Source organism: Leptinotarsa decemlineata, unplaced genomic scaffold (assembly GCF_025532065.1).
Source record: "Leptinotarsa decemlineata unplaced genomic scaffold, Ldec_3_MD MMD2_tig00026328_RagTag_RagTag, whole genome shotgun sequence".
NCBI classification, from domain to species: Eukaryota; Metazoa; Arthropoda; class Insecta; order Coleoptera; family Chrysomelidae; genus Leptinotarsa; species Leptinotarsa decemlineata.
The window spans coordinates 4,790,840-4,811,854 of NW_027412688.1; the positions used below are offsets into that span (position 1 = coordinate 4,790,840).

Here is a 21,015-nt window from a genome sequence, read left to right on the forward strand (position 1 = left end):
GTTTTGTGTACAAGCCCTTACCCCTGAGAGGTCACTGATCAACAGAACTATATTGTAGAAATGAAATTGGTACCATAAACTCGGCTAACCGATTATACTCTACCTCTATGGGGTACTCAAGTGAACTTGAGATCAGCAGTATCAACTCGACAAGAACACCCAAGTAATGATGCTCCTCAGGAGTTTGCATTCTGAATAATTCGTTCCATGGATATATTTTTCGAAAACTGACAACTGAATTATAACACTGAATTGAGCCTGTAAGGGAATCAGAAGTTTTGATCCTCCACTCCTCGACACTCCACTCCTCCTCCACTCCACTTCTCTAAGCGACTTATGAACTCAATTTCCATTTAGGCACTCAACTGTGTGATCACAACGCTGTCACCTAGTCATCTTCAACAACATTGGGGACCTTACCACATTCGTTTGATATTCAACATGGCAGAGGGATAAGTTCCCCTTTAGTTTTCAGCAAATGAACTCAATCAAGAGTGGATGGTGTTTATATTTGGTAATCCAAGGCCGTAGAAAATTCTCCAGAACTCTATCGAAGCGACATCAAACAGCTCCGAAACATCGCGACTGTTTGATGTTGAACCATGGTTACCAGCGGCAGCCGGCGTTACTTTCCTCAGGGCATATATGCATTCTTCCATCATTTTAATATTATACTTATAAATAAATGAACGAATGAAAATAATATGTAATGATACATAGATCACTTTCTCGTGAGATAATCAACCTTTTTATTTTTTATAAAAAAACCGTACCATGAACGAAAAAATCGAGGAAACAAATTTACGAAGACAGGAAAGAGGATTTCAAAAAAATTACTTTGATGAATTACATTGAGGAAAAGCAGTGGTATATTATGTTTTCTCTACAAGATGATTTTATGCACATCTTGCATATACACCATTTCCAAGAAAAAAATTTTATACAAAAGTTGAAAGAACGATAATTTGTAGAAAATGCTTCTCAGAGTGGTGAAATAAAAAATAGCTCGTTCAGGTCTCGGAGCCCTAATAGCCTTGAACAGACAACGTATTACCTCAGTGCTAGTACTAGAGTGCCACCAAGATTCAGCCGAAGTATCAGTAGATAATAACATTATCCTGAGGTAGGTTAAAGGGCACGACATGAGTGAAGGTAATCTAATTGCTCAAACTTCAGCCAAGAAAGCAGCTGAACTAAGAATCTTAGAACACAGTGACATCTACGGCCTGATGACTTCGACAATTGCGGAACCAGCCAAACGTCATACCCATGCCCAATCCCTGAAAAGATGGGATAGAATCAAAGGACGCATTCTTGTCAGAATCACCCTAGGCGACTTTAGGAAACTGGCGCTGAAAAAATATCTGGCGATGACCAAGAAGAGACTACACTCAACAGTAGGATTTCTGACTGACCACTGTCAACTAAGTGGACACACCTCTATGCAGGATGTGTGAACAGGAAGATGAAACTGTCAGGCATGTCCTATGCGGGTGTCCGGAGTTATCGTCGATAAGAGAGTGTGTGTTTGGCGAGTCTTGATCTACACCTGCCGATATAAAGGAGATGTCTCAACAGTCCTTGTGCGGAAAATGTTTGGATATGTCTGAAGTTCTGAAACCAGTCATTTCAGTTGTTAACTTCATCAGATCCACTGGGTTGAATCACCGACAATTTCGCGAGTTCATTCAACAGATTGGAGAAAATGATTTACCATATCATACTGCCGTACGCTGGCTTAGTTGCGGAAAAGTCCTTAAGCGCTTTTTTGAACTTCGAGCAGAGATCAAAATTTTTTTAAATGAGAAGCAGCGCCTTTTTGCCGATTCAGAAAATAGTAAATGGATGTGGAAGTTAGCCTTCTATGTCGATTTGACAAATCATATGAACGAACTGACTTTGAGATTGCAAGGAGAAAATCAGCTCCTCCCTGATTTATACACCAATATCAGATCCTTCATTCAGAAAATAATACTATTTCAATCGCAATTACGTAAAAAATGTTTCACACATTTTGGAACATGTGAAATATTCAGCCACACTACAGAGACTGAATTTCCCGTCAATTTTTCAATCGAAACTTTGAGTACTTTGAAGATAAATTTTGATACTCGTTCTTCAGATTTTGATGTCATTGCGAATGAAATTAATCTTTTTCAAAATCCTTTTGATTCTGATATTGAAACCCTGGCTCTGGAAGTCCAAATGGAAATTATTGATTTACCGTGCAAATATCAAAATTCATCTTTGTTGGAATTTTATAAGTCTTCCACTGGAAAAATTTGATAATTTGCATAAATTTGCTGGTGGTTTGTTTTCTGTTTTTGGTACTACTTACTTGAGTGAGAAAACGCTTTCAGAGATGGAGTACACAAAGAATGTTTACAGATCTCAATTAACCGATGAGCATCTCAATCCTCTTTTGATAATTGGTACAAGTAAAATTGATCGACAACTACAAAGTATTGTCGGTGGAAAATCACAGTTACATAAATCTCATTAGTGTTTTCGTTTTACTGTGATTCATTTTAATTATTTGTTGCTTATTAATATGCCTAAAATTAGATACTAAGGTTAAGTTTTCTTTGTCATCATTTCTGTCGTTAAGTTTTACCTTGCGAGTAAATAAAACCGAGTAATTATCATTCTATGTTTTTTTTTCAACTTATCACAGCAATAGTAACAACAATTAGGTAATCATTGGCTGTCGCGGGCCGGATTGATAACACGGCGGGCCGGATTTGGCCCGCGGGCCGTAGTTTGGAGACCCCTGATCTGGGAGGACAACTCCTCGGGAGGGTGTACAATGGGTCACATCTGGCATGAGTGCTGTGGGCCTACACTCACCCTTCCCAATCTACAGAAACAGGTAATTTTCTTAAATTTTTTTATGAACCACTGGTTTCAGACGAGCGTCTTATGACGCCAACAGCTGTGTGAGAGAAGAACCAATTTGAATTTTCGAAGAATTTGAATTTATTTCTCTTTCATGGTTGAGAATGATCATTAATATAATCAAGAAATTCGTCTCTACCTAGTCATGGTATTGAATAAATATCACATTCTTGATATATGATCCGAAATGATAATTGGAAGTAAATAACGAGGAGTTCATCAACGATTATTTCTGTGAGTTTGTATCATATTTCCCCAAGACGTTCAGTGATGACCTTTCATATCCGACTTAAATGAACTTGACCAGGCCATCTATCCCTTTCCAATAACAATATTTACATTCATCCTCTTATTCAAGTGCATATAAAACCATGTATCAAGATATTTAAATATCATTTTCATCCTGCAAGAGATCACTTTTTCAATAGAGACAAACACTAACAGAAAACAAGGTAAGATTAGTCGTCTCTATTAAACATTTCTTATTCGACAGAGTATATTTTTCACAAGATCAACAATGCGATAACGATATTTTGAAACATTTTCATACCAAGTATAAAATGTTTCCATGCACCAATGTTTGAGAGTTTGAAAAATCGATTATTTCTTCTGCAAGTGAGTATACATGCATTTTGAATTTCATTGTCGTTTGGTATTACAGTATCACAGGATGTTTTTCTATTCTACTTGTGATATCGAATTTTTTGTGTCATGGTTTTTTTCTGCAGCATCTTTTTCACATGATTTTTTCCAAACTTATTACGTTCATTTCCAAAATTTTCTTTTGTTAATTTCTCTACCTTTGTTTTCAGTTCAGATTATCTTTAGTAGGTAATTCCGAAACGAGTGATGAATTGTAATTCTAAAATAGTCACTTTCGATCAACCAGAACTAGAGTATGTACTATCCTTCCATTAATTTGAATTTCAATATCGCATATTATAAAAGAGAATACACATATTTGTTTTGTTGATTGTATTAGTCAAAAAACTATTCTAATTCATAATACATTGGGATGGAAAGTTCGTAGCCTGACAAGAAAAAACTTTTTTTTTATAAAATTTGATTTTGTTATTTAATATAGTTGCCTTCGGAGGCTATGCAACGATTATAGCAGTCAATCAATTCTTCTATAACATATTTATCGTACGATTTATCTGAAGATTCGAAATAGTCCTCAGTTCCGACGATAACCCCTTCATCGACGCTGGATACCTCTCCAGCGAACATTTTTTTGAGGTTAGAGAACAGGACAGATCTGACCCCCAACAGCCGTTGGGGGTCAGATCTGTAGAATACGGTGAATGTGGAAGCATTATAAGTCCAATTCATGCAATTTTTCCAAAGTTTTCATTGATTTGTGACACGGTGCATTGTCTCATTGAAACAACTTTTAATTTTTCTTCGAATTGGACCGTTTTGCCATAATTTTGTCCTTCAAACGCCCCAAACGCCCAATAACGCTATGTAATAGTCGCTGTTGATGATTTCACCCTTTCCAAGATAGTCGATGGATATCATACCATGCGCATCCCAAAATACTTATACCATAACCTTGCCGTACAGTCCACTCATGTGACCATCTTCTGGATTATGGTGTGGCATATTGGAACCATGTTTCATCCATTGTCACATATCGACCCATAAATTTTCGTTTTTCATAATGGAGCAGCTTCAAACTCTCCTCAGAGTCATCAATTCGTTGTTGATTCCGGTCGATTGTGAGCTTGCGTGGCACCGACTATCAACAGAGCTTTCGCATACTCGAATATTCATGCACGGTATGTCCAACACATTCCTTTGATATCTCCAGAGCCTCATTCATCTCGATCAACCCCACTTTGCGGTTATCCAAAATTATCTCGTGGACTTTTTTGATGTTTTCGTCGGTGACGAAATGCTGTTATATATGCCAAGCCATGGTTTCAATAGTATTTGTTTCCGCTGATAAAAAATGCTTCATCAACTCGCCGATTTTTTTAATTCATTTTCTCCAAACTAACAAAAGTTGCTTCACTGAAAATTTTCTATCCCACAAACCAATAGTTCAACCGCTTTGAAATATGTACACGTGTCTTGTAAAAGGAAGGGTTAACTGAAACTCATATGGAGTTAATACTAGTGACGCCATCTGTGTGTGAGCCCTCGAACTTTCTAGCCCTTCAGCCTTCAGCAACAAGCACATATTCTTTAATGAATAATGACTTTGATGAATAATTGTTATCAAGAACTCAAAAGCAGGCTCCATTCTTCTGATTTTTTCTCAGCAGGAGTTTTGATGTATAATTTGCACTCTATTTCTCAGCACGATGGTTTGGATTGTGGTATTGCTTATGACATGTTCCTTATCGTCTGTCAGACTTGCTCACATTCAAGAAAAGGTGAGTATGTATATTTTCCCACAAAATGCGTAGTTTATTGATATTAGGTAAAAAAATGTCCAAAACTGTAATTATTGAAGATAATTCGAAAAAGTTTTTGGCTTTCTACTACTCCATCTTGGTACAAAAAAAAGGAGGATGAGGGAGTCTTCCAAAGAAAGAAAGGAAGTAAATCTATACATGGATGTGTAGATCATGCAAAGAAGTAACTTTCAGACACAAACTGAAAGAAAGTCCTCCTGAAACAGTGAATGAATGTCATAACGATGTCATCGATGAATCGATGACATAAGCAGATCAAGCTTATTCCGTGACATTGAAAAATCGTAATTCATGAATGAAGTGTGTGTATTTTCTATAATGTTATCGAATTTGGTACTGAAGAGCCTTAGGGCAAGTGTCTTAAGGCGAAACATCGGTGTATACCAGTGAGGATGGCAGTGTTCTATGTAAGTGCAATTTGTTACCATTAATTTAAAGTAGAAATCATGTGAATGATACGAACGAATGTTTGAAATACAAAGTGAGTAGAGAAAAGTATCTTCTGTATAATTCAGTGTTCATATAGAAGTATTTGTTTCGAAAGAATTTTTTCTTTCGTATAATTCAATGTTTATATGAAAGTAGCTGTTTCAGAAGGACTTTCTTTCAGTTTGTGTCTGAAAGTTACTTCTTTGCATGATCTACACATCCATGTATAGAGTTACTTCCTTCCTTTCTTTGAAAGACTCCCTCATTCTTCTTTTTTTTTGTATCAAGATGGAGTAATAGAAAGTTAAAAACTTTCTTTCCCAAAAATCAATCACTCCTCAAAAATATAACCCCTTCAATTCATAATTCTAAAGTAACCGAATATTTTTGGACCCTCTGAAAACATTGCTCCCTCAAATAATGTCCACTGTCTTCGTTAATGAATATATATCGATAATGAAATAGGAATTCTCAAAGATAGCTATTGTCTAATGAAACCATTTCTTTTGTGTGATGACCGCATTAAATATATTTCTGTGTGAAAATTTGAGGGCTGAATTGTGATGAGCATTGTTTTCAGGACTTTGGTGAAATATTAAGGCCAGCATCTAAAATTTGGCACAACAAATGTATACTCATAACTGGTACCACAGAGGAACAAATCAAGGAACTGCAGCAAGGAAAATTCACCGGAAATGAGAATATTAAGGTGAATGGCTTTTTAAATTCACAGTTGAAAAATGTTTTGACTGACTTTTATCTTCGAATATTCATCTTTTTTCTATTTGTAATGATAAAGACATGAAACGTCATGTTTCTAACGTTTCTAGTCCATCAGCAGAAATACAGACTTCCATTTTTTGAGATATTTGATGAGATGATGTTCACAATTTCATCAAAAATTTCAATCACGAAAAAATTCATATGTGATATCTCATAATAGTAATAATAATAATGATAATAATAATCTTTATTCAATCCTTACAGATCACATACAGCATGATATATGATATGTCAGAAATAAAAAACCGTGTGATAATAGACAAATTTACAATCAACAATATTAAAATATCACAATATAATATATCTGTTCACATATACATGAAAACATGTATAACATTTATATTCATATATATGAGCAAACACATTTTCATTTTGCATCAAGAAATTCTTTGATACTGTGGTAACATTTGTCTTGCCAATATACTTTCAATTTTGATTTGAATACATTTTTATTCCGTTGATCTCTCAGGTTTGCGGGAAGATGATTGAAAAACTTTATACCTCTATATGAGGGGCTTTTTTCATAGAATGATGAGCTGTGTGCAGGAATTCTGATGAGGTCTCCGTTTCTAGTTGGGTAACAATGACAATGAGAAACTGTTTGATACATCTCAACATGTTGTTGTATCAAGATGGAATAGTAGAAAGCAAAAAACTTTCTTTCCCAAAAATTAATCACTCCTAAAAATATAACCCCTACAATTCAGTACAGCATTCTCATAACAACAGTGTTGAAATTAAAGAAATGTTAATTTTAACAGAAAAATCATATTGGGGTCTCACATACTCCACATGTCTACAAATGTTACAGAAGTCCACATGTCGGACGCAGGGTTAAAAAAAAGTTTTTCAGTTATAAACAGTCATAAACAGTCCATTCCATATTTCAGTCTACGGTATGCTTAAACATAATACAGTCCCATCAGTTGATCACTACTGATGATTGATTTCAAATTTTCGAATAGATCAGACAACGAATTGAGTTTAGATATCAACTAGGAATCGCACGCTAAAACGACTAGACCGACAACTGATTAACTGAAAAACAAATTTTGAACAGATTTTTAAACAGTTAATAATTTGACAATGACCCATACATTTAGCATGATTTTGTCTGATGAAAACTTCATTCGATCTTTAATAAGTAAAAGGAGGTTGGATTTTTAAAATATAATTAATCTCTTCGGAAACTTTCCATTGTTTGTTCCAAATGTAAAATGTTGAATGAAAAACAGAAAGTCGAAGTTGAAAAAATGTCGACTATTAATTTTGGGGAAAGTTGAGATGTATATTCTGCATTGTACTTTTTGTAAATGATTTTAACATACTTCTGTTCGTTACAGAAATATGTTTTATGCCTCGGCTTGATATCTGATATGGTAAGTATGATAAACACTCTTCTGCTTACGCATTATCAGTCAAGTATATTATTAGAAGATCATTTATAACTATGTCAAATTTATCTTGATTGTACTAAGTTGATTAGTGAAGCGAAAAGAATAACTTTTGGTAGTTGGTACATCATTATTAATAATAAGAGTCTGTGCGTCTTGTTGTTAATCCAATCCTGACGTAGTCCGAAGTTTTTGGCAAAGAGCTTCGACAGCCTGAGACCAATGAGCTGCGCAACCCAAACACCCCGGATAACGTTCGAAGAGCCTTCGTAGACTCTAAAAACTTTGCTGTTCTAGGCAAAAATGTGCTGAACACTCATTGGTAGAAAATACTATCAAGCATCCACCACTATCTGGCCAGTGTTTTCAACTCATGACTGAACAGAAAGCAGCCAATTGCAAATTTGTTTCTGCGGAAAGGACCATTCTCATGCCCAAAATTGGAGAATTGTCGGTTCTTTAGAATCACAGACCTATAACATGCCTGAAACATACATCTCAAACATACGAATACTCACCGAAGTTGACCGACTGTTTGAACGGATACGAGTATATAAACAGAGCAGGTCGAGAAGGGGAGTTGCTGGATGTGAAGAGAACCGGCTTATCGATAAGTGTGTAATGCAGGTCTTGATATAGTATAGGCGTAACCATTTTTCGGGTCTTGACGTCGAGTTGATACAGCTCATCCCGAGTTCACTTCACTACTCCAAACGAGTAGAGTGAGATTGGAACGGCAAGCATATTTGTTGCTGCAACTTTATTTTTCCCTGACAGTTCCGATGACCAAATCTATCTAACTTGGTGCTGAAACTTGCCGCGAAGAGAGTTCTTCAGTGCTGATACTCCTTGTGAGTGGCGTTGTTACACCCCGAGCTGAGTATACGTCTTTCTAGCCTCCAGATGATGCGGAATGAATTCAGGTAAAAAAATTGCATCCCAAAATGTCCATTCCACGATTGTACTCTTCTGACATCAAGGAGGCCGTGAACTTTTGAGTTTGACGGAATGATACTGGATGGAGACTGTAAAGTCGTCAGAAGTTCGGTTACCCATCTCATTTTCTCTTCGTGGCAGCATCCAGAGGAATGCAACCAACAATAATTCCCCAGGGCGTGTGGAGAAGTTGTTGGTTGATAATGCTGGCGCACCCTCTTGAATATATAAGGGCTTGGAGGATCAGGGCCCGACTAGCGCATCCTTGAGGAAATAATAATAATTGAGATTCTCGTTGATTTTCAGTTATATTTACATTCGAGAAATATATATATGAGCAAATTTCAGTGTAAAAATCGGCACCGGAAGTTGCGAACTGCCATCTGTTCTTCCATCTAACACGTTCTGTCTGTTGTTTTTCCAATACATATATATTCAACATATGATATCATATCCGAAAGTTCAGATTGCGAATACCAATATTCAATTACGTATTCCAAAGATAAAATATTTCAATCCTGTCAATGTTACAGAAAAAATTCAACAATTTTCTAGCTGAGCTTGCATCCTCTAAAAGTTAATAAGTGTATACTACAGACGTTGTTAATGGAATTTTCTCCACAGATAACAACTGATATTACTGTCGATGAAAAAAAAGTAAAATACTTTGTGCCAGATAACTTGCAGTACAAACTACCACATTACATCGATTGCCTGAGTGCGGCTAAGATTTCTGGTGAGTCTCATTTTTTTCAAGTGTTGCACATATAATTTTACTGAACTAATTTTAAGATTGTCCATATTTCAAAGAACACTCCGTGAATGATATCTCCGATTATCAAATAATAATTGTCTTGAAAAAAAGCTTTTTGGTTTTCTACTTCTTCATCTTCATGGGAAAGTTCCGAAGGAACAAAGAAAGGAATCGAGTTCAAAATAAACACTCAACGAAGATGTATAAGTCAAGCACAGAAGTTTTTTTATGACCAAACTTTGTGAAGATGGGAAAGTAGAAAGTCAAATAGCTTTTTTCCCAAAAAAGATATTCTCATTCAATTTAATGATCATTTTCTTATTGAAAAACTCTACCCGATGTAAAATACGTCCAATTTTAACAAAAATGCGATCTGAACTGTCTCCGAATGATTTATGAAAATGCTGAAAACATTCAAAAACATTCAGTACTCACATAATTCATAAAAAGGTATTCCATTTTTTTTGTCGGGTGAAAACCTAAATTGTGTTGAAGGGTCCAATTTTCTAATATACAGGGGTCACTGAGAGAAACGAGATTTTCTCTGTTTTCCAAAATAAGATGACCTTCTGTCAAAATGAAATTTAGTCAGGTGACATAATTTGATGAGAATTACTTGCATACAGTATGTTCTTTATATTATTCTCAAGTATATATTTGTATAACAACCTTGTATATTCGGGTAGAATTAAAAAAATGGAGAGATAAATCTCTCATGAAGTAAAGTTTTCTTGGACCTTCCCTCCCACTTGTCAGTATACCATTGTTTATGAACTTTGTAGTTCCACTGATCCACCAACAACAACAGTTCAGCATAACAATGTCACAGCTCTTAAAGAAATTATATTTTGATGCTGAACTTCAGAATTCAAAGCTGTGGAAAAATCTCGAATAGCACAACTCTTGATGAAGCTAGCTAATATCTGCGAATGTTAGTATCACTCAAAAAAACTTAGTTCCGCGATACGAAATTGATGGTGAATCAGAAACATGAGCTTCGATTCGATTTCACTCAAATCAGTTTTACAGGACTTGAGACAAATAATAAAGTACAATAAATAAATGAAATTAAATTAACTTATTTTCTTTAAAGACTGACGATAATGAGTAAAGGAGTCGTTCGTGATGTAGCACAGAGAGGAACTCAAATTTGAAGATATTCATCAACCAGATACAAAAATTTTTAAAGAGATGAACTTTGAACGTTCAAGCCAGTCTCGGATATATCTTCACAGTAGGTGAAATGGACTGACGCCTATCAGAAAACAACTACTCTCCTGGCTAATACCACGAAGGGCTTTGGATTATATTCGACCGGCTTCAGTGTACAAATCTTCACAGAAAACTTTCTGCATATGCAATTGGCAACACAACTGAAAGAGTCAACCTTCAATATTGGAACGGGCACTCTTGCAGACCGGTTTCAGGCTCATTAGCCACTTTGGAATTGGAATTTTTTCAGAGTATTTCATTCCTCTTCCTAAGTTGAAGTGAATAACAAAATGTCACTCCATACGCCCTTCGTGGTATTACCCTGGGGAGTAGTTGTTTTCTGACAGGCGTCAGTCCATTCAACCTACTGTGTAGGTATATCCGAGACTGGCTTGAACGTTTAAAGTTCATTTCTTCAAACATGTTTGTATCAGGTCGATAAATATCTTCAAATTTGAGTTCCTCTCTGTGCTACATCACAAACGACTCCTTCACTGATTATCGTCAGTCTTTCAAGAAAATACATACATTTCATTCTATTTATTTATTGAACTTTTTTATTTGTCTCAAGTCCTGTACAACTGATTTAAGTGAAATCAAATCGAAGCTCATGTTTCTGATTTACCATCAATTTCGTATCTCGAAACTAAGTTTTTTTGAGTAATACTAACATTCGCAGATGTTAACTAGCTTTATCAAGAGTTGTGCTATTCGAGATTATTTCACAGCTTTGAATTCTGAAGTTCAGCATCAAAATATCATTTCTATAAGAGCTGTGACATTTTTATGTTGTTGTTGGTGGATCAGTGGAACTACAAAATTCAAAAACAATGCTATACTGACAAGTGGGAGGGAAGCTCCAAGAAAACTTTACTTCATGAGAGATTTATCTCTCCATTTTTTCAAATCCTACCCGAATATACAAGGTTGTTATACAAATATATACTTGAGAATAATATAAAGAACAAACTGTATGCAAGTAACTCCCATCAAATTATGACACCTGACTAAATTTCATTTTGACATAAGGCCATCTTATTTTGGAATACAGAGAAAATCACGTTTCTCTGCCAGTTTTCAAACATAGCCCACTGACTGTTAACAAACATTTTTGACTATTCATATTTTAACAGTCTGTAAGGTGACTTGGTTATGCAATAAATAGCCTCAGACCTGAACAACTTGGCGCAAATAACGTTAATTTTGTTCTAGATAATAGTATGATTTTTTTTGTTAGTATTGAAAGAGTGATATTCATAAAAAAGAATGAATTGTTTCGAAATTCTGAAAACATACACCTCATATTTATATGTGTGAATTTTCAGTTCCAAATAATGCTACTGAACAATTATGGTACACAGTCCAATGCGCTTACAAAAAGGATACGGAAGTAAGTCCTCTTTTTAATTAACGTTTTTTCATTGACAGACTATCAAACTGAATTTCATCAACTAATCAGTGGTATATTGACTCTTCTTTCATTCCTTGAAATATATAATATTGCACTCTGAATCAGTTTAAATTTTTCGTCATTGAAATACCAATTTGCTCACTCACTAGATGGCTGCTTTTTAGAAAAGTAGCCATGTACAACAAAAAATCAGTAAACAAATTGATAAATTTTAAAATTCATTCACCATTGAGATATCAGATTTTCAAATTTTTGGTTTGACGCAGTAATAACACTTTAGTGTAGTCCTATTTTACCATATCTACACCATCTGCTGTTAAAACGTGTTCAGAATGTAAAACTACCAGAAATTGTACCGCAAGTATGTACATGATATTGGGGGTCATGTACCTGTTCAACATTTTCAACAAATAATGATGTACGTGATTTTTTCAGAGATTCCTGATATTCTGAGTAAGGAGAAATATGGACTCTCAAATATAGAATCGAAAAAACTACCTGGGAACTGATGAAAAACATACATTCCTGAAATATTCCTCAACTCCCGTTTCATAAAATAACTGCAAACTATATCACTAAGGTAAACAGTTTAATAAAATATTGTACAAAAAATCAGAAATTTTCATTTTCCTGATAATTTCTAGCCTGTCCTGTCAGAAGTTCAAACCATGTTTCAACTATTTAAAACACTTTCACAACACCAGAACAAAAATTACGATCTCCCGACACGCGTTTATGACTGTCAGTAAGTCAGACATAATAATCTCCTGAGGACGCTATCTTGGTTAGCGAAACGCGCGTCGAGAGGCCGTAATTTTTGTTCTGGTGCAGGGAAAGTGTTTTCGATGGATCCATTTTATGCCAGAGGTTCCAGTACGAACTATCATGTTTTACCTATTTTGATTGCTTTGCGGGTTTGGCCGTGGTCTTCTTTGGTTACAATCTTCTTGACGTATCAACTGAAACCGAAGTTCACATTTCTGTCAGGTCATTCATAGTTCTGAATTTTCGCTCACTTTCTGTAATGGCGGGATTGCGTGTATTTCCCGCGCGCCCAACTAGCAATTTTATATTTTATAATGGTTGTGAAAACGTTTTGGAGAAACAAATTATAAAACTGTATTTCCTCCAGAAATGTTCTCAATGTGTTTATAAAACAGCTATAAATAGGAAATTGGAACCGTTTTATAAAACATTATAGTCTTCAATAATATTTTGTCAGGCCTTTCACAAACATTACAAAACAGTTTTATAAACATTTCGGCAGTTACTATAAAATTTTTCTAATACTATTCGTAAAGAATTTTATAAAATTATTTAAATAAAATTTCAGTAACAGTTTTTTAGTAACTCCAACTGAGATTTATAAAATATAGTGTATCCTTGAACTACAACGATAAAATAAAAAAGTGTTCAAAATATTTTCTTGAAGGCGCAAAAAGTAATTTTATACTGGACACTAGGAAAATATAATAGATATGTCACCAACTAAAAACTAACAAATAGAAAGGTTTGGGCCATTTCAATAATTTTACTTTTGTACTTACAAAAGTGTTAAAGGCATTGTTTATGCTTCAAAGATTGTTATTTCAACTGCGAATGAAATTTTATTGACAAATATATAGCCTATTATTAGTAAAATTCAAACGTGCCAATCTTTTATCAACAGTTTTGGAAAAAATTATTGATTATACAAAAATTCACTCTGTCGACGTATTAATTTTCTAGTCACAAATTATTTCTGTTTGTTCTAAATAATATAATCTTATCATATCTATGTACTTTTCATCTGTAAATATCACTACATGTGCAGTATTTCATATTTTCAACTCATCTAATGTCGGTATTCCGAATTGTTACCATTTTAAAATGGCGTCGTTCTATAAAATAATTTGTTATCAATAGCAAGAGTTTTAACATATTCAAGCTTATACATTACCACTATAAAACTGTTAAGAAAGACTTAGTTTTACGAGTGATGGTATTACGGCAGAGTCGGACTGCTTTTAAAGCTGAAGATTTCTTTAAAAATGAAGATATGATTTCTCACGTATTGTTTGGATAAATATTATCTGTCGGGATGTTTTGGCTAAGAAGCTTCTTCCTGAATTTCGAATGAGTTTTGAGCCATTGATTTGACTGTATATAATATTGGTGCTCCACTTAAATCGTCGGATTTTATTCATCAATAACCTTTTTCTGTTTTTAGCAAGAACAACATTAACGCACTACGTTACATGGGACTTCGTCTAAAATGAACCACTCCTTTTATTTTTCTTTAATGACCAATAATACACAACGTTATCAGGTATATAGTTATTGGGACGCTAGTCAAATAAAACTGACAAATTATACTTCATTACACAATCTCTAAAATCAATGTCAACTGGTACTTCTTAAATGCTGTATTTTATTCTTGGTGACAGCAAATATATATCAGCGGAAGCAATTCGATTTCATAACAGTTATTTTATTGTTTTGAAATAGAAGTAAATATACCATACTATGAAATAGTTGGAAAATTATCATTAAAGTGACAATATGGTAATGAAAACAAACATATGTTCGAAAATATTCCAGTAAAATGATTTCATTAAAGCTAGAGGAAGCAGTTATAAAATAATCTTGGAATAGTTTTATAAAGAGCATAAAAAGCTCACAGATACAAAATAATTTACCTTCATAGAAAAATATATTTCATAAGTTAATTGTAAAAACGTTTCTGTCATAATTTCGTGACTATTTTATAACGGATTTTTAATTTTATTTCATAAACTTGTTTATGAAAAATTTATAAAATACTTTTATTGCTTACAATTGTATTATGTTCACGGCTCGTCTAATATAATCGATTAGCATTTTGGAAGTAATTATAAAATACCAACAAAATAAAACTGTTGCAGCACCATGAAATTATGAACCAATTTTGCTGGTTGAGCGATTTGGGTGACATGGCTTTGTTTTGATGCCTTTCAATGCTATGTGCCAGATATTTGGTAGATATGTTCTCTCTTTCTTCCAGTTGAAGTTCTCTTGGTCTTTGTGTATTTCTATGACTTGTTCATACATTCTTGTTGAATAATGATTCGACGTTGCTAGCATATCGAATTTTTCAAAAAGGATCTTGTGTTTCCCATCTGGCAGTGCATATTCAGCAACTACAGACTTCTCGGTCTACAGTCGATACCTTTAAGGTTTTCTACCGAAATATATATATATATATATATATATATATATATATATATATATATATATATATATATATATATATATATATATATAAATATATATATATATATATATATATATATATATATATATATATATATATATATATATATATATATATATATCTTTGAACTTGACTACTCTCAGAGAACATATCTTTCACAAATATCCTTCAGTTTCCAGATCTTTTTTCATATTTGATACGTCAAGAAGAGTACTTCGACCACGCCATGGGAGATGACTGCCGTAGTTATAGTTGAAACGTTTGCATATTGTTAACAAGAAAAACCACGGCAAAACCCGAAAGCCAATCGAAACATTGACATCAGCCGTGAACACCTACATTCCTATATTAGTGAATTGATGATTAATTATCACATACTTAACAAAATTAGCAATGTATTTATGTTGTCGATAATTATTGTTGAATGAATTATTTTGTTACGTATCATTTATTTCGATGCATCATCAAAACAATGCAACATAGTTATTGAGAGACGTAAAGGTTATCAAAATTTTAACGTGAAGAGTGATAACAGTTTGCGATATTTTCAAAAATTAATCAACTTTACTGTTGGATGAAATATACATTTTTATAACTTATCTTGTTTACGACTGGAAAAACTGATATCTGATGGATGCATTATTCTTAGGATTTGGCAAATACCCGATGGAGAACGATACATTTTGCGGCTGATATGCGCTGGACAATGGAATATTTCGAATTGAAAAAGGAATAGTTCAAGGAGAGATGGTTCGATTGCAACAACACCCATAGAAAGAGCAAATTTACTAGCTGAATAATTTGTGTCCCACTTCAAAGTCTATTTTCTGGGGAAGTTATCATCCATTATTTCTACACTAGAATCCACAATGCCGAAAATTACTTTTCGGCAACGTCTACTCAACAGCTCAAAATTAAAAAGGCGTCTGGTCCTCATGAAGTGTTCGTATACTTGAAAAGTGCGCAAATGAACTCGCACCAGTATTTCGCAGACTTTTTTTTGCTGTATTACACAGGAGGTGTTTTTCCCTCTTGTTGGAAGATTGCTCGCGTTCAGCATATTCCCAAAAAGGAGACAAAAAATCTTCCAAATGACTATAGACAGTTGCTTTGCTATCAGTGATATTGAGAAAGCCTTGAACCACCAGATATTTGGAAGGCTTCCACATCTTGAGCGATCATCGATATGCCTTTCGAAAACGAAGATCAACAGGCGACCTTCTATCGTACGTCATAGTCTGGTTCACATGTGCTCTATTTAGCTCTTTTTGGTGACATTTGTCAGCCCTGTCCAAAAATTACGACCAAGGTGTCGTTCGATTCGTATTTTTGCTTAGGAAGTTTGAGAAAAGGTCCGAAAACGCGCCGATAAAAATTACAAAAGTTATAAACAATTGAGTGAAAAAAAATTAGGCTTTAGTTTTTTCTTAATATCTCGAAAAATTTTTAAAATTTTGGAATTTTGAAAAAAGATTTGAAAAGATCAATGAATTTGCGTAAAAAAAGTTACGACTCAGAAACTGTATCTCGATTATTTATAATTTTTACAGAGCCCTGAAAATAGAGCCTAGAGCGGGTAGTCTGGCTTCCGTGCGCCTTTCGTCACTCTGACATAAAAACAAAAAAAAATATTTAAGCATATCAAATGTGAATATTCAGGAATGGAAAAATTCATGTGATGTTGGGATACATCAATAAACAATAATCCGCAGTCAAAAAATTTTCAACCCAATTTCAACGTTAATTATAATTTTGTTAATTAATAACTTTTTCTGAATTGAAAGTTAATATAAAAATCCCTATAATTACTAAACTAAAACCCTGGCATTTTTTTCCTTTGGTGAAGTTATCCTTGATAGGCAAAAAAATAGATTATTTTTGCCAAAATGAAAAAATTTTCATTTTCAATTTTTTTATTAAGGATTGAAAATTATAATTTTATAAAAAATACATTACAATTTTTTTTATTCTCTATTGTTTCAATGTCTCATGACTAAAAACTAATTGATAATTTTTTAAAAATTTTTTACAGCTATTGTTAATAAATTTATCATAAACAAATACATTGTTTATGAGCAATTCGAAATTTTTTTGCATAATGTTAACTGAAAAAAATCATGATTTTTAGAAAAAAAATGGTTTCCTAAAAAAATTCTTTGTTGCTAAAAAATGCGTTCGTTAATTAACAATCGTTTTTTGCAACTGAATATTAAAATTAAGGAACCATCTTTTTTTGTGAATCATAAATTCTATTGTTCTTCAATGTTTTGAAAAAACTATTTTTTCATTATTTTTTTTATTGTTCATTGAAAAAAAAATTTGTTATGAACAAATTATTTTTTTTCAGTACTTTCTTCTATAATGAAAGTATTTATGTGTTTTTTTTTATTTATTCCATTTTTTATAAAGCTTTTAATATTGTGTTACCTTGATACTTGTCTTTTTCATTCATAACTTTCAAACTATTGCAGTTATGACAAATATGCTTCAAGTCTTTTTTGTTCATTATGAATTTATTAACAATTTAAGCGTTTTACTGAAGTTGTAGTCCTATTATTTATTTAATTATTGATCGTTATTTATTAAAAAAAGTTTTCAGGGAATTTACTAAATCAAAAACATACTGAAAGTTATTTTTAAAATGTATTAAGTCATGTTTAGTACAGTTGAAAGTTTTTTTTTATAATTTTTAATATTTTCTTTGTAATCTTTCAGATCGTTTTAGTGGCGGTGGCACATCACCTGTGGTTTCTTCTGTATTTCATTGTCATTATGTTCCTTGAACCTTCTCCTCTTCGACTTCTTCAAGTATCGGTTCACAGTATTCTTGAACTCCTACTGGAAAATCTTGATGATCATTAAGGTCGTCTTCATTTCCATCGGGATTACTATCGATAGTATTTAATCGACCGATCATGATATCAGTATCATCATTGTCATCATCAAGTAATGGCCTTGTACTGTTAGAACATGTTTCACCTTTTCAATTTTTGCATAAAGATGAGCAAGAAAGCCCAGCTTTTTCACATCCACATCGATTATTACACTCTTTTAGGCAGGCACAATTAACCAGCTTAAGTAAGTCGTCAGGCGCCAGTTTTTCCGTTGTTTTTATCGGCAGGAACATTGTTTCAGATTTGATCCAACTCCAATCTTCCGGATTCAAATTATAATTACCAATCCAAAACTGAACTTGCTAGTACGTCATGAATGAGTGTAAATGTGTTGCTATTGTTGTTGGAGGTAAAGTTGCTAAGTTGATCGCAGTCTTTGATTTCGCAATCATACCTAAAAATTGAGAAACATGACACTGGTCTGATGTAGAAGTAGTATCGAATTGACCGTACAAGGCCAGCATAATTCGCTCTCCAGCTATATTATTATTATTATAATTATAAAAGCGAAGGAGCGAATGAAAAAGACAAGTATCAAGGTATCACAATATTAAAAGTTTTATAAAAAATAGAATAAATTAAAAAAAACACATTGTTACTTCCATTATAGAACAAAGTATCAAGAGAAATAAATAAAAAAAATTAATTTGTTCATGACATTTTTTTTAATAAACAATTAAAAAAAGAATAAAAAAAAAAGTTTTTTCAAAACCATACAGAACAATAGAATTTATTATTGAAAAAAAAATCGTGCCTTAATTTTAATATTTAGTTGCAAAAAACGATTGTTAATTAACAAACGCCTTTTTTAGCAACAAAGAAATTTTTTTAAGAAACCATTTTAAATATTTCCATCAAACATTATATGCAGTATACCTGTACAGACTTCTTCTGAACGAGACATTATCGAACTGCTTATTGAATCCAAATTTTAAAAAATTGTCAGTTTTGATTATTCAATTAGAAAGTGCTACATTTCGGAGTTTGTAGAAAAAAACAATTCGGAAAAGTTATTCAAGCAAAAACTAACCCTTTATGAGAACCATGTGATTCTGTACACCGATGCTTCAAAAACAGATCAGGGAGTTGGGTCAGCTATTATATCGCCGGACGAAACATTGAAATACAAGCTTCCCCAAGACACATGTATATACACAGCTGAACTATTCGCAATACTACAAGCATTATTATCTCTGAAAAATCATCCTGCTGATAGATTTCTAATTGTAACAGACTCTTTGAGTGATATTGAGGGTACGCAACAGTTATATACAGACAATCCTATAATATTACTAATAAAAAATGAACTATATAGAATCGAAGAGTTAGAGAAAAAAGTAATATTATTATGGATCCCATCGCATATTGGAATCGCTGGTGATGAAAAGGCAGATATTGCAGCCAAAAAAGCGATAGACGATCATAGGTCAAGGATAATCACCAAAATAACACCTCTGTGTTCACACTAAAAATACTGTTCATGTATATAATGAATAGGAGTGGACCTGGTACCGTTCCTTGGGGTACACCGTATGTAACAGTCATCGAACTACTCATAATACCACCTACGCTGACACTCTGCTCTCGGTTTGATAAATAGTCTTCCATTAATTTTTATATATTTCCTCTCATCCCGTAATTTTCCAATATTCTTAGCAGTTTTTATGACAGACAGTATCGAATGCTTTCGACAAATCAACAAAAATGCCTAGGGCTGTTTTTTTTTCATCGATAGCCTCATATATTCGTGATGTTAAATTGTGAATTGCATCTTCTGTCGATTTACCTTGTCTGAAACCATACTGTGAGCATGAAAGGACCTTGTGATTACTCAAAAAATTTACAATCTCACTTTGATTATTTTTTCCATTATTTTAGCCTGCCAAAAATGGCTATTTTCCAGGGTACTATCAAGAACAAGATTGTAATGAATCCGATAGACATCCATGCAAGTTTCCTGACAAAAGAAGCTTCTCGCTCGTCCAATAACAGAAGTTTGCTGAAATTATTAGAGATATCACCGGCATATCGGTTTTAGGTTTCAGGGTATTACCCTTCATTAGTGCTGGACAGATCAAAACGGAACGGTAGTGTGTCCGAAACTTGAATAATTCAATCGTGTTTCGAACACATATACGAAACCTCCATCAGAGGAAAAAACTATTGAGTATCAATAGTTGCTCATCGTGAACAAGGCCCCAACAAAGAAGCATCACTTCAACAAATATCACAATGGAATTTCTAACCTGTTTTAGTTCACAATGGAGAATTAGGGTGTCAAAAGTTTTTCTAAATTGATTTTTTTTTCAAGGACCAAACACAAACACTGCAGGAAAATTTTCAAGGCGTTCTAAGAGCGGTGTAGCTATTTACGTTGGACATGAATCGCTGGAGATTGAGTCCATTTGGAAAAACATTCTCAGGAAGTTTATTTCACATAAACGCGGTTCTTCAAATGAAAGAGTTCTTGAACAGTGGAGTTCGAGGTGTACTGAATTGAACATCAAAACAATGAGCAGCCACAGTCCGTTGCGTAATTCTGATATAAACATCTCTCGGTGGAATGAAATGTGCCAATTCACTCGAACACCTTTTTAAGAAGATGCCTTTGCAATTCCAGCATCATGATTGTGCCAAGACATATTGGTGTCC

The 21,015-nt window shown here is 33.6% G+C and overlaps 1 protein-coding gene across 5 annotated transcripts; it reads left to right on the forward strand.

The window, feature by feature from the left end:
- Positions 1 to 3,194: 3,194 nt before the first annotated feature.
- On the forward strand, positions 3,195 to 12,755 carry LOC111512827 (uncharacterized). 5 transcript variants are annotated; one of them, XM_074182166.1, is made up of 7 exons: positions 3,197 to 3,347; positions 5,201 to 5,276; positions 6,328 to 6,456; positions 7,874 to 7,909; positions 9,485 to 9,596; positions 12,152 to 12,216; positions 12,673 to 12,755. In XM_074182166.1, the coding sequence occupies exons 2-7, from the start codon at positions 5,205 to 5,207 to the stop codon at positions 12,688 to 12,690; spliced, it is 432 nt and encodes a 143-aa protein (XP_074038267.1). In that variant the 5' UTR covers positions 3,197 to 3,347; positions 5,201 to 5,204; the 3' UTR covers positions 12,691 to 12,755. The 5 variants fall into 5 exon arrangements, with proteins under 5 accessions (XP_074038269.1, XP_074038271.1, XP_074038267.1 ...); XM_074182167.1 differs by lacking the exon at positions 3,197 to 3,347 and adding an exon at positions 3,400 to 3,510; XM_074182168.1 differs by lacking the exon at positions 12,152 to 12,216 and having other exon boundaries at positions 3,195 to 3,347.
- Positions 12,756 to 21,015: the final 8,260 nt, after the last annotated feature.

Excerpts from the sequence above, each read along its gene's own strand:
- LOC111512827 (XM_074182166.1), top strand. The coding sequence starts at position 5,205 with ATGGTTTGGATTGTGGTATTGCTTATGACATGTTCCTTATCGTCTGTC. Across the intron at positions 5,277-6,327 it reads TTGCTCACATTCAAGAAAAG|GACTTTGGTGAAATATTAAG; the intron begins GTGAGTATGTAT and ends CATTGTTTTCAG. Across the intron at positions 9,597-12,151 it reads GAGTGCGGCTAAGATTTCTG|TTCCAAATAATGCTACTGAA; the intron begins GTGAGTCTCATT and ends GTGAATTTTCAG.